At 33.3% G+C, this 14959-nt stretch overlaps 3 protein-coding genes across 3 annotated transcripts; 2 read left to right on the forward strand and 1 right to left on the reverse strand.

The window, feature by feature from the left end:
• Positions 1-2: 2 nt before the first annotated feature.
• Positions 3-2987, forward strand: HIP1 (HSP70-interacting protein 1). The gene is made up of 10 exons (NM_118393.3): positions 3-361; positions 733-787; positions 876-1031; positions 1121-1289; positions 1369-1433; positions 1512-1652; positions 1747-1863; positions 2002-2358; positions 2446-2503; positions 2590-2987. The coding sequence occupies exons 1-10, from the start codon at positions 252-254 to the stop codon at positions 2685-2687; spliced, it is 1326 nt and encodes a 441-aa protein (NP_567663.1). The 5' UTR covers positions 3-251; the 3' UTR covers positions 2688-2987.
• A 1368-nt stretch (positions 2988-4355) lies between these two features.
• Positions 4356-6246, reverse strand: MYB85 (myb domain protein 85). Its single transcript, NM_118394.3, has 2 exons — positions 5834-6246; positions 4356-5342 (listed from the first exon to the last, which is right to left on the reverse strand). The coding sequence occupies exons 1-2, from the start codon at positions 6094-6096 to the stop codon at positions 4805-4807; spliced, it is 801 nt and encodes a 266-aa protein (NP_567664.1). The 5' UTR covers positions 6097-6246; the 3' UTR covers positions 4356-4804.
• A 5128-nt stretch (positions 6247-11374) lies between these two features.
• On the forward strand, positions 11375-13766 carry CYP706A1 (cytochrome P450, family 706, subfamily A, polypeptide 1). The gene has a single exon (NM_118395.3). The coding sequence runs from the start codon at positions 11863-11865 to the stop codon at positions 13534-13536; it is 1674 nt and encodes a 557-aa protein (NP_567665.2). The 5' UTR covers positions 11375-11862; the 3' UTR covers positions 13537-13766.
• Positions 13767-14959: the final 1193 nt, after the last annotated feature.

The raw sequence follows: 14959 nt of genomic DNA on the forward strand, positions 1-14959 counted from the left end.
TTTTTGTTCAATTCGATTTTCCGCAAATAAAAAAGCACGAAGCCGGTCCAAAACCGGCGATGCTTATCCGTTTAGAAATGAGAAGGTACTAGAACAAAAGCCTTATTCACTTCCTTTTGTTCCCCAAATTCTCGAAATCGAAACACGACTTAAAACGAAAAAGACGAGACTTTTAACACTCAGACCTAAACCAACACTCTTCCTCTTTCTATCTCTCTCTCGCCGATCGGAAGCAGATTTTTCTCAAAAGGATGGATTCAACGAAGCTTAGTGAGCTAAAGGTCTTCATCGATCAATGCAAGTCTGACCCTTCCCTTCTCACTACTCCTTCACTCTCCTTCTTCCGTGACTATCTCGAGAGGTACTTTCGATCTAATCTCTATGCTTAGTTTGTGTCTGTGGTGGTTAAGAGTTAGTAAAGTATTGATCTTTGAGTCTATGTTTGTGTAAAGTGTATTGCCCTGATCTCTAGCGAAAATCTGTTGTGGAATTGATAAACCCTTTACTCTCTTGTGGATGAAAGTTCCTGTCTTTGGTTTTGGGTTCTTAGAATTTGTGTCTGTGATGTTTTAGTTTAGTAAAGTATTGATCTTTGAGTCTCTGTTTGTGTAAAGTGTATTGCTCTGATCTCTAGCTGAAATCTATTATGGAATTGATAAACCCTTGTACCTTTGATCTCTGTGAGGCTATTCTGTGGTTTCTGATGAGTTTTGGGATTTTTTATGATTTCAGTCTTGGTGCTAAGATACCTACTGGTGTCCATGAAGAAGACAAAGACACTAAGCCGGTATATATTTTTTTGTTTGGTTCAATTGAATTCGTTTGTGTGTTTTGCAGAAGAGTTTGTTTTTGATTTGATTGTTTCTGTTTAACAGAGGAGTTTCGTAGTGGAAGAGAGTGATGATGATATGGATGAAACTGAAGAAGTAAAACCGAAAGTGGAGGAAGAAGAAGAAGAGGATGAGATTGTTGAATCTGATGTAGAGCTTGAAGGAGACACTGTTGAGCCTGATAATGATCCTCCTCAGAAGGTACCATGATGACTAAGCAAAACCTTAGCTTTTGATTTTACTAATTTCTGTCTGATTGTGTGTTTCTGACTCTCTTGGTTTCGATACAGATGGGGGATTCATCAGTGGAGGTGACTGATGAGAATCGTGAAGCTGCTCAAGAAGCTAAGGGCAAAGCCATGGAGGCCCTTTCTGAAGGAAACTTTGATGAAGCAATTGAGCATTTAACTCGGGCAATAACGTTGAACCCGACTTCAGCTATTATGTATGGAAACAGAGGTCAGTACAAGTTGATTTTGTTTATTTTAACTTCCATCAGATGGGTTTCTTTGCCTAAGTGTCTACATTTGTGTTTCAGCTAGTGTCTACATTAAGTTGAAGAAGCCAAACGCTGCTATTCGAGATGCAAACGCAGCATTGGAGGTACAGTGGTCTACAATTTTCCTTGAGAATTTTGTTTTATGGTGATGATATTCAATCGTTTTGTGTTTATGATCACAGATTAACCCTGATTCTGCCAAGGGATACAAGTCACGAGGTATGGCTCGTGCCATGCTTGGAGAATGGGCAGAGGCTGCAAAAGACCTTCACCTTGCATCTACGATAGACTATGATGAGGAAATTAGTGCTGTTCTCAAAAAGGTATGCATGTGTTTGTCTATATGTTTAATCACTTTTGATTCATTAACAATGCATAAGCGTGATTCTTATACAAACATTTTTTTGAAATTTGTAGGTTGAACCTAATGCACATAAGCTTGAGGAGCACCGTAGAAAGTATGACAGATTACGTAAGGAAAGAGAGGACAAAAAGGCTGAACGGGATAGATTACGTCGCCGTGCTGAAGCACAGGTAGCTTCATAGACCATGAAATCAATCAGAATAATATTTTGATAACATTAGTCAGTTTTGTATTGACCTTATCACTTAGCTATAGACATGGGTTTTGTTTATATAATGTTGGGCTTATCCATATCTCTTTTTCTGTAGGCTGCCTATGATAAAGCTAAGAAAGAAGAACAGTCATCATCTAGCAGACCATCAGGAGGCGGTTTCCCAGGAGGTATGCCCGGTGGTTTCCCAGGAGGTATGCCCGGTGGATTCCCAGGAGGAATGGGAGGCATGCCCGGCGGATTCCCGGGAGGAATGGGTGGTATGGGCGGTATGCCCGGTGGATTCCCAGGAGGAATGGGCGGTGGTATGCCTGCAGGAATGGGCGGTGGTATGCCCGGAATGGGCGGTGGTATGCCTGCTGGAATGGGTGGTGGCGGTATGCCAGGTGCAGGCGGTGGTATGCCTGGTGGTGGCGGTATGCCTGGTGGTATGGACTTCAGCAAAATATTGAATGTAAGAGCGACTATTTGTGAATTACCAATATCCAGAGTTTTTGAAGTTAAATTGACATTGTGAGATTGGTTTGATATTTGTGAGCAGGATCCTGAGCTAATGACGGCATTTAGCGACCCTGAAGTCATGGCTGCTCTTCAAGATGGTATGATGACTCAGTTTAAAGTTGCAGTTTATTAATGTTTTTTGAATATTTTTCGAGTCTTGAATGTTGTTTGAATGCTATAACAGTGATGAAGAACCCTGCGAATCTAGCGAAGCATCAGGCGAATCCGAAGGTGGCTCCCGTGATTGCAAAGATGATGGGCAAATTTGCAGGACCTCAGTAAACAAAACAAGAAGCTTGCTTTTCTTTGCCAATTTCTGTGTTTAATTGCGTGAGATAAGAGATATGTTGGAGAACTTTTGTTTTCTTTTATGTTGTCGTTGCAGAGGAACTTTAACAGGAACAAAACTCTTTTCTCTTCGTTAGTAATCTACCCTCTTCTCGTTTTTCACTTCCTGAGTTAGAAGATTTATATTGAAAGATTCGTATAAGTATAACACTTCCAACATTGTTTTTATGCGTACATTGTCCTCATGCAGACGAATTGTGTCTGTCAGACACATCAATCCATACCATATAAGAGAAGAATATGTAATTTATTTGTGAATCTGACAGACACAGCAATCACAGAAAAATATCTATGGGTGGACTTAAAGGGCCATTTTTAGTGTGAAGAAGAAGAAGCAAAGGATCTCTTCGTTTAGTTCGTTGACAAAACATGTAGGAGACCAAATAATATTCAAGTCCAGTGTTGACGGGTTTGTTACATTCACATTTAACTTTGTCGTATCATCTCGTTTCAAATGTTTTGACCTAAGTATTTGATAAAACTTTGAAGTGGATTCTACAAATAATTAATATACTATTTGACTGGTTTGATATCATCAGGGTAGAAAATACATAGATTTTAATTTTAAGGAATTATGTGGTTAGTAAGTAAATTTTATCTCCTGTATTCTAGCCAGTTGTTTATTAGTTCTTTTTGAAATTTCGTGAGTGTGAAAATATATATTGTGAAAACGATGTGAAAAATGCAATTTCAAACTAATTATTAACAAAAATAACACTCACAAAAATAAATTAGGTTGTGACTATCTCATCCGGACTTCCCTCATACATATAGCACATTTAAATTATCAACAAAAATAACACTCACAAAATTTTGAAAAGAACTAATTAACCACTCACTAGAATGTTTGAGACCATGCCAAAGATTTCGAAGTTATGTGTGTGATCTCCACAATGAGAAATGGTTTCACTTTTAGTTTAAATTAAACAAACTTTATTGGTTCTCGTTACCAAAAATTAATGTTAGTGGTGCGACAACTAATTCCACAGAGGAAAGGATTGTGATGTGGATGTACATTGGAAACTCTCCACATACTATTTCTTCTTTTTTGGCAAACCACATACTATTCTCATACGAAGTTTAATTGATCAAAATCATAGTGTCTTTGAAAACCAATATATACAATTCTATAAAGATGAAAATAATAGATACATCATACATGGTCAATGATGAAAAAAAACCAAAATTAAAAGGAGCCACACATCTCTAAGTTAGAAGATTCAAACGTTGATAGCAAATCTTAGATTTCCGAATCGTCCAAATTCAGAAGTGACATGGTTCGGTGTTGAAGACAGAACTAAACCTACGACAGTTTTTTTGTATCCTGGTCTTGTTTGTGGAATAAAGTCAAATGTTATTAGTTATTACTGTAACGAGTTTTTAAAATTTACAGAATTAATTATGTAACTTATGATGAAATTTCAAGGTATTATGTAAAAAGTGTGTTAATAATTTATTAAGGAGTATTAAATATAAATTCATGATTAAAGTCTAAAGATAACAATAACTAAATATTTTGGAGTAATTAATCTTGTTAACAAAAAACTCAAAATAATGTGATGTTTATTAGTTTTATACTAATAATTTTCTTAATATTTGTTTAGCACAATTATACAAATATTTTATAACATAAAGATAAGGATACAAAGATATGCAGGAGAGAACTAGTGTCTCAATTTTTTAAGTTTTGTTTAAACGTAAAGTTGGACCCTAATACTGAAACATACATTCATCTTATTTTCATAATATATATTCCTCGGTTTGTGAATATGTGAATAATTTATACAAAACAAAGAAAGTAAACTTCAATCTGTATTCTTGACTTTGACGAAATCCTACCAAACCCTAATTAATAATACTTGAAAACCATGGTGCACCCTTACTGCTTTACATGGATTTATTATCCTTACATGTTTATGATTTGTATGCGTGTATATGTTTACATATAATGTACATATATATATATATGTATATGCCACGTATGTATAAACATGACAACTCAATGCTTGTGTTCATCTCCATAGAGTTGCCAATATGTCAATGGTGAACAGTCAAAACCCAAAATCATGAACACCAAAGTCTTGACAATAATCCAAAAACATCTTCTCGTCATTGATTCTTTCCGGTGACCATATCGGAAAATCTGCATCGGCGCCGGAGATATTGTGGTCATATAATGTTCCACCAACACCAAAGTTACTATCACTCCAAGAGGCCTCATCTTTAGTAGTTTCGTCGGACCATAAGTAACTAAACAATTCATCATCATCATAAATGTTGTCAATTAGATGATTTTCATTATCCATCGAACTGTTTTGATCAGTAACCGTGCTACTACTTTCTTCTTCTGTTGTCGTGACACTTATCTCCACGTATTTCGTGTTAGTTGTCTTTGGTTCCACTGAGACATCGTCTGGATTGGACGGAATGGTTTTGGAATTATCGATATTAGAAGGTTCTTGATTTAGGGGTTGATGGGTCATAGGATCGATTCCCATCTTAAGAAGTTTCTTCTTGATATGAGTATTCCAATGGTTTTTTATTTCGTTATCTGTTCTTCCAGGTAATCTTGAAGCTATCTTAGACCACCTATAATACAACCAATGGTTTTAAATAACAAATTAATTACAAGAATAAATAATATTTTATAAAGTGTTGGTGGATATATATGTTACAATCTTGGTATAGAAAAACAAGAAGATTGACAAAATAAGTTAACATTATCTCTGGAAGAGAAGGACGTTACTTTGTCTTGAAGTAGCTTGAAGTTGATTTCAACGAAAAATCAATGCAAATCAAAACTTATTCTACTTATTTGACCAACTTATTTGGAACCATTTGGCATAATTTACACAACACACATTAATACACTAAACATGTTGGATCACATGCAATTGACTTTATATTTTATGATGATCAAACCAATGTTTATCTTAAGTCTCTAGTTTTTGTTACAACGTAAAATTTGAATTTTTAATATAAATTTGAAAATTTTAAGCCTCCGTTGATATTATATGACACAAATCATTAAGTAAGAATTCAAAAAAAATGTGGAATTAATATATGATTATTAGGCTTACTTATTGCCGAGATTAGCATGAAGATCTATGACAAGTTGTTCTTCATCATGCGAGAGAAGGCCTCGTTTTAAGTCAGGCCGGAGATAGTTAGTCCACCGGAGGCGGCAGCTCTTTCCACAGCGACGGAGACCGGCCAGCTTCGGCAAAGCACGCCAGCAACAATGGCCATTGGTTAGTATGAAGTTTATAAGCTTCTTATCTTCCTCCACCGTCCACGGCCCTTTCTTCACCCCTAGCTTGTCACAGCATGGCTGTCTCCCCATTAAATACTATATAGAAATGATATGTGTGATTGTATATTATGTTATATGGGGATGTGAAATAGAGAGCGAAATGGAAGAGATATGGAAGAATAAAGTTATCGAGGATGGAAAATCTCAACAGCTTGCAAGTTATGTCAAAAGCTTACCAAAGCTCACCCACCTATATATAACCTTCTCACACCTTTCCCCCACAATTGGTTTCAGGAAAAAATAACTTTACATCTTAATATTTTCGAAATTGTTTTAGTAACTTTTATTAAAAATTCTAGTGGCATTATGGCAAAGCATTTTAACTAGTAACGGTTATATATATATACATGGTTCGATTGGTAACACAAAAAATTATAAAATCTTTTGTCGATATGAAAAAAGTAATTGATAACATATAAATAATTAAAAACGGTATAAATAACGAACATATAAAATGGTATAAAAAGCTGATAATAGTTTTTTTTGTCGCTTTTAGTATTCTTTTATGTGATTGGTTAGAATGAAAAACAGTACGGACTACTAATCACCCTCATAATGTTGTCACTTAGAGATTTCTTGGTATATAAATACAATTAATCACCCTAATAGTGACTTAATATATGTATAATACCCGTCTTCACTATTTTATCATTAAAGAATGTCTAATCTAAATAAGAATTATGCATTACTCGTTCATACAAAAGTACATATAGATCAGAATTTTTTTAAGGTACGTATGTATATACAGGTGTCATGATGGGGAAATTACAACAGTTTCAAAGAAGATCTTCTGTATCTGACTTTATACATAATACGTTCGTTTATATTTTTATATTGAATGGTTCATTTTAATTAGGAGTTAGTCAGCTAAAGAATTACGAATTCTGATAAAATAAGATTATTCTAATAAATAATGATTCAGGTTTTTTTTGGTCAGAAATGATTAAGGTTAAGAAATATAATTTGTCTTACTTTGTCAAATCTGTTGCTAGTAGGATCATAGAAAGGAGTATTGGAGATGTCGCATTTGGTTGGTGAAAATGACTTTGGAACTAATGTGAAAGGATAGGATGCGTGCGAATGTACGCAATCACACGTGCGATTCATACCTTTTTTACTCAAATACTTGCTCAAGTTTCAAATAAATATATACTTTGTATTTATTTATTAAAAAATGTATTAATTTCAACATTAAGTACTAAGGATCTTGATAACTAAAACTAGTGTAGTTTTAAGTTGTAGGCACTTATTCTGTCACCAAAACTGTATATAAATCACCGACTCTAATAGTTGATGACACACACAAAAAAAATGAATTTTTCATTGTTGTCGCTATCAGCTGTGAAATAAACACGAATAAAAATATGATCCAGTCTTTACAAAACCGATTTTACATAAAATATTCAGAATTTGCCCATAATAATACTCTTTTCAGAATCTCAAATAATTGGCTTGGTCCGGTTCAACTATGGCAAAATCCGATAAGTTTTGAGAATTGAGATCTTTAGTCCATTGCGATAAACCATTTTTTTTGGCAACCCTAACAAACCTATTAAGTATATTATATACGAGTCTCTAATTTTGGTAAGATTTGTTTTTTACATAACATAGAAGAAACTTAAAAGCTTCAATAATGAATTGCCGCACAAAATACTTTGTCGCCGATACGAAAAATAAGTATAGACGAATATCCATTTGACACATGGTGTACACGTATAGATCACTGTATCAATATATGTTTCTAATCTTTGCGACTTGTGGGTGACTTGCAATTTTGGCTTCATGGTTTTGCTACAAATTGATCTATCTTTCAATATTAAATTAATATTCTTCGTCGTATCATAGTGTCTACTTAATTATTGTCAGAATGTGGCTCGCTCGCTTCTTTGTTTAATCGGATCGGAAATGTTTTAAAAATCTTCCATGAAAAATTAAAGATTGTATGCTAAGATATGATAGTAATCCTGGTAAATGTTATTGGAAGTGTTGATATATCCTAAATGATGAAGTAGGCGGATATATAAGCGAGAAAGTCTTTGGCGTACCGAAATAAGGGATGTAACCTGATTCTAATTTCTAAATGAGTACACATTTATAGGTTTTGGGAGTTTATATGTTGCATTTATAACTTAATTTGGGGCACATAAGAGCAATGCCATTTTTTATTATAAAAGAAGCTAGGTTTGTTGACTATAATTTTCGAATGGATTCTGATAATCCAATTCGATAATTATTTACACTATTATTTCTTTTAAAACCTATGTTCATATGGTATTAAGTCAGAAGTGTTTTGTTTTTCTGCTCAATGATGAATTTCGCTTCAACGGGTAATTAATGCTTTAGCATTCTTTTTCTTGATTCCGATTTCTTTGACTTGTGTTTAGTACTACTACTACTCTACTGCTCAAACTAATATAAACAAATATTTTTTTTTTCTAGTTACGATTTGTCCACACCAAATATAGATGTTCCCACTTCTTGTTCTTGCCCACGAAATTTTTCCAATGAGTCACTGCTATCTTCTTTTGCTGGCTGAATCATTATTCACTAAGTAATATATATTAAAAATTCTTAGAATGTGGTCGTTTAATTTACTATATATGTGTGAAAATATGTGAATCTTTGTTTCATGGAATCTATTTTTGAAGTTACAATTTCTTCGAACAACTTGTGAGTTGTGTCTCTTGTCTTCTTTGATAATCATGGCCCCCAGACAAAATGTTATATACACAATTGTCGGAAGTGTCTGTTTCCGTGTGATTAAGGCAGAAAGAAAGAGCAAATTAAATAGGAGAAAAATATTTTCACTATTTGATCAAGAATATATGTCTATGTAAAGTACATATCAGTGTTTAATGTAAAACCATTTTTTTTTGAATAAGTTTTTTTCTCAAGAATTTTTATGTTATATGTAAAAAGGGACTATGGGAGTTGGAGATCCCTCATTAGCACAAGTAAAAAGTCTCGAAAATGCGAATATATTGTGTGTATATATGATTAAGTCTCTAAAACTCAATAAACACAATTATAAAAGTGACATTTCAACACCCCACCACTTTCTTGTATTTCTCTACAACTCTCATTTGCTAATAATTAATTAATTAAGATTCAAGACTCTTAATCATCGCTTGTTCCCTTAATCAAAAGTTTAAAATCGACTTCTTGCTTTAATCCCATTTTCAAGTCACCACTTACGTAACTTAGGAGTAATGCCATCGTCATTATATTATGCATGCATATATATAGTAAATTCATGTGGGTGTGTAACTGTGTATGTATGGAACTGTAAATATAAAGATGTGGCACTATTGTTAGTCAAGTCACTTTTGTCCCCTTTATTTATTTATTTTTATTATTTTTTGTCCCCTTTATTGTAGACTATATATTTATTTATTCAATTTCTAAGTAACTAAGACCATAATATATTCAGAGTATTATTCTGAAAAAATGTTATACTGTTTGTCTGTTTGATATGATTATCAATGGTTCATATTCACATAAAAACTATATTAAATTTTACCTATGTTACATGGTACTGATAGATATCTAATATATGGTACTATTGACTTATGTTGAACAAATAATATCCTTTCTTACTGCATAGGTTACATGAGAGATGTTGCATGGTCAAACTATTAGTCTAGTTTTGTGTAAATAAAACACCGGACCGGTTATAAAGAAAATCAAGACATAAAGAGGTTTGTTATAAGAGTATTTTATTTTTTTCTTAATTAATTGGCTTTCTAAATGTTGAAACAATTAGATTTCCTATATTTTAGCAAGTACCTAAGTTTTAGAGAATTGAATCAAAACACATTGATGAGAAAGTTTTGTTGGTTATATTTTTACTGAATGAATAATATCAAACCAAACTATTCTATTACTTATACCATTTGAAAAAAAAATTGTCCAAAAAAAAAGAATACCATTTGAATCAAAATGATTTAAATATCTAACCGGGACTACAAAAGAAAATGTTATCCAATGGGTTGGGTCTTGTTGTGATCAAATATGTGAGGGCCAAATTGTTATGAAACAATATTTAGGCCCAGAATAGTCTCACTAAGTGCAATCAAGCCCATGACCGTCATACACTAAGTTAATAATAGATATAAGTTATAACAAAAGAAATAATTGAAATAGGAGGAGAAGTAATGAATGATCAGAAATGTGTCCGTGAAAGTTTCATGTTCTTGGTCTCACTTTCATAATCATGTTTATGGTCGCTCACACGTAATTGTCGCAAGAGTTAACTACACTACGTTCAGAAGTGCATTTTCGTAATTATGTAGAGATTTCACAATTTGGCTTAAACTAACCAAAATGCCCTGGCATGATGAGAGCTCGTAGATAGGCTTTTTAGCATTTGTGTTAACTTTATGCATTCAATCTTAAACATTCATCTATCTAACCATACTATTTTAAGTAAGACACAACCAAACCGATCTCTAACAAAATTGAATTAAATTTTATAATGACACAAATTTTACGAAAACTCGAATCTAACCAAAACCAAATCCGTATCATACTAGAAACTTAATTGAAATGTCGACCCCTAATTCATATTACATCATCTGCTAAAGTTAGTTGCATAAGAGTACCCACATCGGTTATTTATTTGTCGGTGTCTGTAAATATAAGAATAATCAATAAAAAATGGTAGGTGTTTTTAGTTTTAAATTTGTGGTTTTAAGAAAACATTTGAAACATAAAAAAAAAGAGATGATTTTAATTTCATTACTAATTTATGCTAAAGACATTTTTCAAAAATTGTGTAACGAGGATGGTCTAATGGTGTTTTGTAGAGCTTGTAATTTAAGATAGTTTTTACGTTGGAATGAAATTGAGCTAGATCCGATTGTCTAGCCGCCAGTCTTCACAGGTAACAACAAGTCAACAACCGACACATAAATAAAATAAAAAATTTGGACAAAATAGTTGAAAATATTGTAAAGTGTTGTTGTTATTTTCTTTATTTTAAAAATGTTTAAGGTAAACGTATAAAATCAGCGCGCATGCAATAAAATAAGTCAAATTCAACCTTTTACTACTACTACTATATTGAAGTATTTTTTTTGTTTTTTTGTAGTAAATTACTATTGAACAATGATTAATGGATAATAAGGTTTTGAATATCGACAAGTGGAGTGATGCGATAGTACACTGTTTTCGCGGCTGCGTATAGATAATTGATTGAATTAGACTTCAACACTGGTGGCGACTTGGTCAAGATTGGCGTTGTATCATCATAATTTTTTGTCCAATAATGTTATTACATATTTATGATAGTATATAGTACTGTACAAAAAAGTGATTATCTATTACTCTTTCTGTTTTAAAATTAGATTTTTTAGAAAAAAAATTATTTTTAAAATTGAGTTTTTAAGGTTTTTTATGCAATATTTATTAATTATTATTCATATATTATAAACTTTTTTTTGAATATTTTTAGTTTAGAATTATAGATTTTTTTTTTAAAGGTCCGTATTTTTTTACAAAATCTATTATTTAGAAAGAGAGAATCTTAAATAAATTATTCTTATAACGCAATACAATCATTTTTCTTTACCTTATGAACTTTATTTTTTTTTGTGATTAGAAGATAAAGTAAATACTATTTTTTCTGCATGTCTTTTGTATAAGTTTGTAACTACTACCACTTTCAACGCCGTCTCAAATCTTTCACTCTTTTTTTTTGGATTGCAATATGAAGTACCTAAGAAATTTCATATAAGGTGATCTAAAATATAACAAAAATAAAATAGTGTAATGATTCTCTCTGAGCCTACAATATAAATGTCCACACTCCCTTTGTTCTCTCTTCACCACCACACAACACAAAACCTCCAAACCAATAATCAGAACACAGTGAGATATTTCTCTCTGAAGCCAAAGATGGAAACGGCGTCTTCTAATTTCTCTCTCTCGCAGATCCTCAATATTGAGGAACCCTACAGCTCCGTAATGCTCGGTGTCGCCGCTCTCTTGGCCGTTGTTTGCTATTTCTGGATACAGGGGAAGTCCAAATCCAAGAACGGACCACCGTTGCCTCCGGGACCTTGGCCACTTCCGATCGTCGGCAACCTCCCGTTCCTAAACTCTGACGTCCTCCACACGCAATTCCAAGCCCTAACCCTAAAACATGGCCCTCTCATGAAGATCCACCTCGGTTCCAAACTTGCGATCGTCGTCTCTTCCCCTGACATGGCTCGCGAGGTTCTCAAAACCCACGACATCACTTTCGCCAACCACGATCTCCCTGAAGTCGGAAAGATCAACACTTACGGTGGTGAAGACATCCTCTGGTCTCCTTACGGTACCCATTGGAGGAGACTTCGTAAGCTCTGCGTCATGAAGATGTTCACTACCCCAACTCTCGAAGCTTCCTACTCCACTCGCCGGGAAGAAACCCGACAAACCATTGTCCACATGTCGGAAATGGCTCGTGAAGGATCACCAGTCAACCTCGGAGAGCAAATATTTCTTTCCATTTTCAACGTCGTGACAAGAATGATGTGGGGCGCCACTGTTGAAGGAGACGAGAGAACGAGCTTAGGAAACGAGCTCAAAACCCTAATATCTGATATCTCCGACATAGAAGGGATTCAAAACTACTCAGATTTCTTTCCGTTGTTCTCAAGATTCGATTTCCAAGGATTGGTTAAGCAGATGAAAGGCCATGTGAAGAAGCTTGATCTCTTGTTCGATAGAGTTATGGAGAGTCACGTCAAAATGGTGGGAAAGAAGAGCGAAGAAGAAGAAGATTTCTTGCAATACTTACTTAGAGTTAAAGATGATGATGAGAAAGCTCCTCTGTCCATGACTCATGTCAAGTCTCTCCTCATGGATATGGTTCTTGGTGGTGTCGACACATCGGTTAACGCATCCGAATTCGCCATGGCAGAGATTGTGAGCAGACCGGAAGTGTTAAACAAGATCCGACTAGAACTTGACCAAGTTGTTGGCAAAGACAACATCGTTGAGGAATCACATTTACCTAAGCTTCCTTACCTACAAGCGGTTATGAAAGAGACTCTTAGGCTTCACCCTACGCTTCCTCTTCTTGTTCCTCACAGAAACAGCGAAACCTCGGTGGTTGCGGGATACACTGTGCCTAAAGACTCCAAGATTTTCATCAACGTTTGGGCGATTCATAGAGATCCTAAGAATTGGGATGAACCAAACGAGTTCAAACCTGAGAGGTTTTTGGAGAATTCGCTTGATTTCAATGGAGGTGATTTTAAGTACTTGCCTTTTGGGTCAGGAAGGAGGATTTGTGCGGCGATTAACATGGCTGAGAGACTTGTTCTGTTCAACATTGCTTCACTTCTTCACTCTTTTGATTGGAAAGCACCTCAAGGACAGAAGTTTGAGGTTGAAGAGAAGTTTGGTCTTGTTCTTAAGTTGAAGTCTCCACTTGTGGCTATTCCTGTTCCAAGGTTGTCCGATCCAAAACTCTATACAGCTTAAGTAAGTAAGAAGGAAATTTGGTTTGAGCTTATGAGAGGAAGTTGAATTGAGTTTTCTTGTTTAAAGTTTATTTTTCTTTATTCGTGTTTGGAGTTTGATGCTTTGTAAAAAAAGATGTGTCAAGTTAAATTTAATTTTCTTATATATAATAAAATAAAGTTTTAGTCACAATATATAATAACGCATTATTTTGGTGTCCAAAGTCGATACCATAAGCTATAAAATTCTTGGCAACAAAATTACACATACAGTGTATGGGCTTAAGAACCACAGAAGTTTTGGATATGTAAACATTAACGATCAACTGGTACTCAAAACTTCAGAATTTGACATATCTAATGCATGGTAATTGGAAAAAAAAAAATACCGTAAAAGACGCTATTATACATTACAAAAAATATAAATACTGTGTACACTTAAACAGTTATTTACTTTCATCTATCTGTAAATAAATAAGTCAAATTTTTGATATTTAGGGGGTGTAATTGGTTCCTAATTTATAAGGAATTTTGATGACTTCAATCAAATACTAGAAAGTAAAAAAATGAAAGATTTTAAACGATTGTTAGAGACTTTTTTATAATCTTGTTGATTAGTTTTTCATAATTTTGTAAAGTTTTTCAAACAATCTCTCTATTTTGATAATACTTTTCAATGATTTTTCATGACTTCATTTTAAGAAGAAAAATGTAGAAAGTCATGAACCAATAACATAATAATTTAAATTATTAACAATCAAAGATTCTTTTGTTTTAATTGAATAACACAAAACTTTTAATGACTTTATAAGTGTATAAATCTAATAACCCAAAATTTATGAAGATTTTAAATTATTTTTTACAAATCTTAAATGAATAACACAAAATTTTAACATACTTTTAAAAAGTCTTGATTAAATAACAACAAATTTTACATAACAGTTTAAATCACTTAAATTCTTTTGAAATCATAAACGAATAACACCCCTTTATTAGACATTAGTCATGATAATTTGGGAAAATAATAATTATAGTAAATAATGTTATTATCTTTCCTAAACAAGTATTGCGCAGTCAAACAATAACTCTTCATCATAAATAAATAAGTCAAATTTTCGATATTTATTGAACATTGCTATCTTACCTAAAATTATTGATATGGCAATTTAAATATGTTTTGAGACATGCCTATAAAACTATGACTCATTTTGTTATTCTATGCATCATTTATATTTACTACATTTTCTTACATTGGAGCAAGGTATTGCATGATCTCACCATCTTGATCTAACGTTTAAAATGAAGTTTTTTTTATTTGTCATTAACTTATAATAGTTTTTCATATATACCACTCATGTTTTATTACATCCATTTTATACACTTTTCATTGCTACATAAAAAACAAAAAATGATTTTATAAATATTCGACTATGAGATCTTTCGTG

Source organism: Arabidopsis thaliana, chromosome 4 (assembly GCF_000001735.4).
Source record: "Arabidopsis thaliana chromosome 4, partial sequence".
Taxonomy (NCBI): domain Eukaryota; kingdom Viridiplantae; phylum Streptophyta; class Magnoliopsida; order Brassicales; family Brassicaceae; genus Arabidopsis; species Arabidopsis thaliana.

Bases quoted from the DNA above. Each gene is read 5' to 3' on its own strand.
- HIP1 (NM_118393.3), top strand. From the start codon at position 252: ATGGATTCAACGAAGCTTAGTGAGCTAAAGGTCTTCATCGATCAATGC. The intron at 788-875 runs GTATATATTTTT...TCTGTTTAACAG, and splicing joins AAGACAAAGACACTAAGCCG to AGGAGTTTCGTAGTGGAAGA. The intron at 1,653-1,746 runs GTATGCATGTGT...TGAAATTTGTAG, and splicing joins TTAGTGCTGTTCTCAAAAAG to GTTGAACCTAATGCACATAA.
- MYB85 (NM_118394.3), bottom strand. From the start codon at position 6,096: ATGGGGAGACAGCCATGCTGTGACAAGCTAGGGGTGAAGAAAGGGCCG. The intron at 5,343-5,833 runs GTAAGCCTAATA...GTTGTATTATAG, and splicing joins CATGCTAATCTCGGCAATAA to GTGGTCTAAGATAGCTTCAA.
- CYP706A1 (NM_118395.3), top strand. From the start codon at position 11,863: ATGTCCACACTCCCTTTGTTCTCTCTTCACCACCACACAACACAAAAC.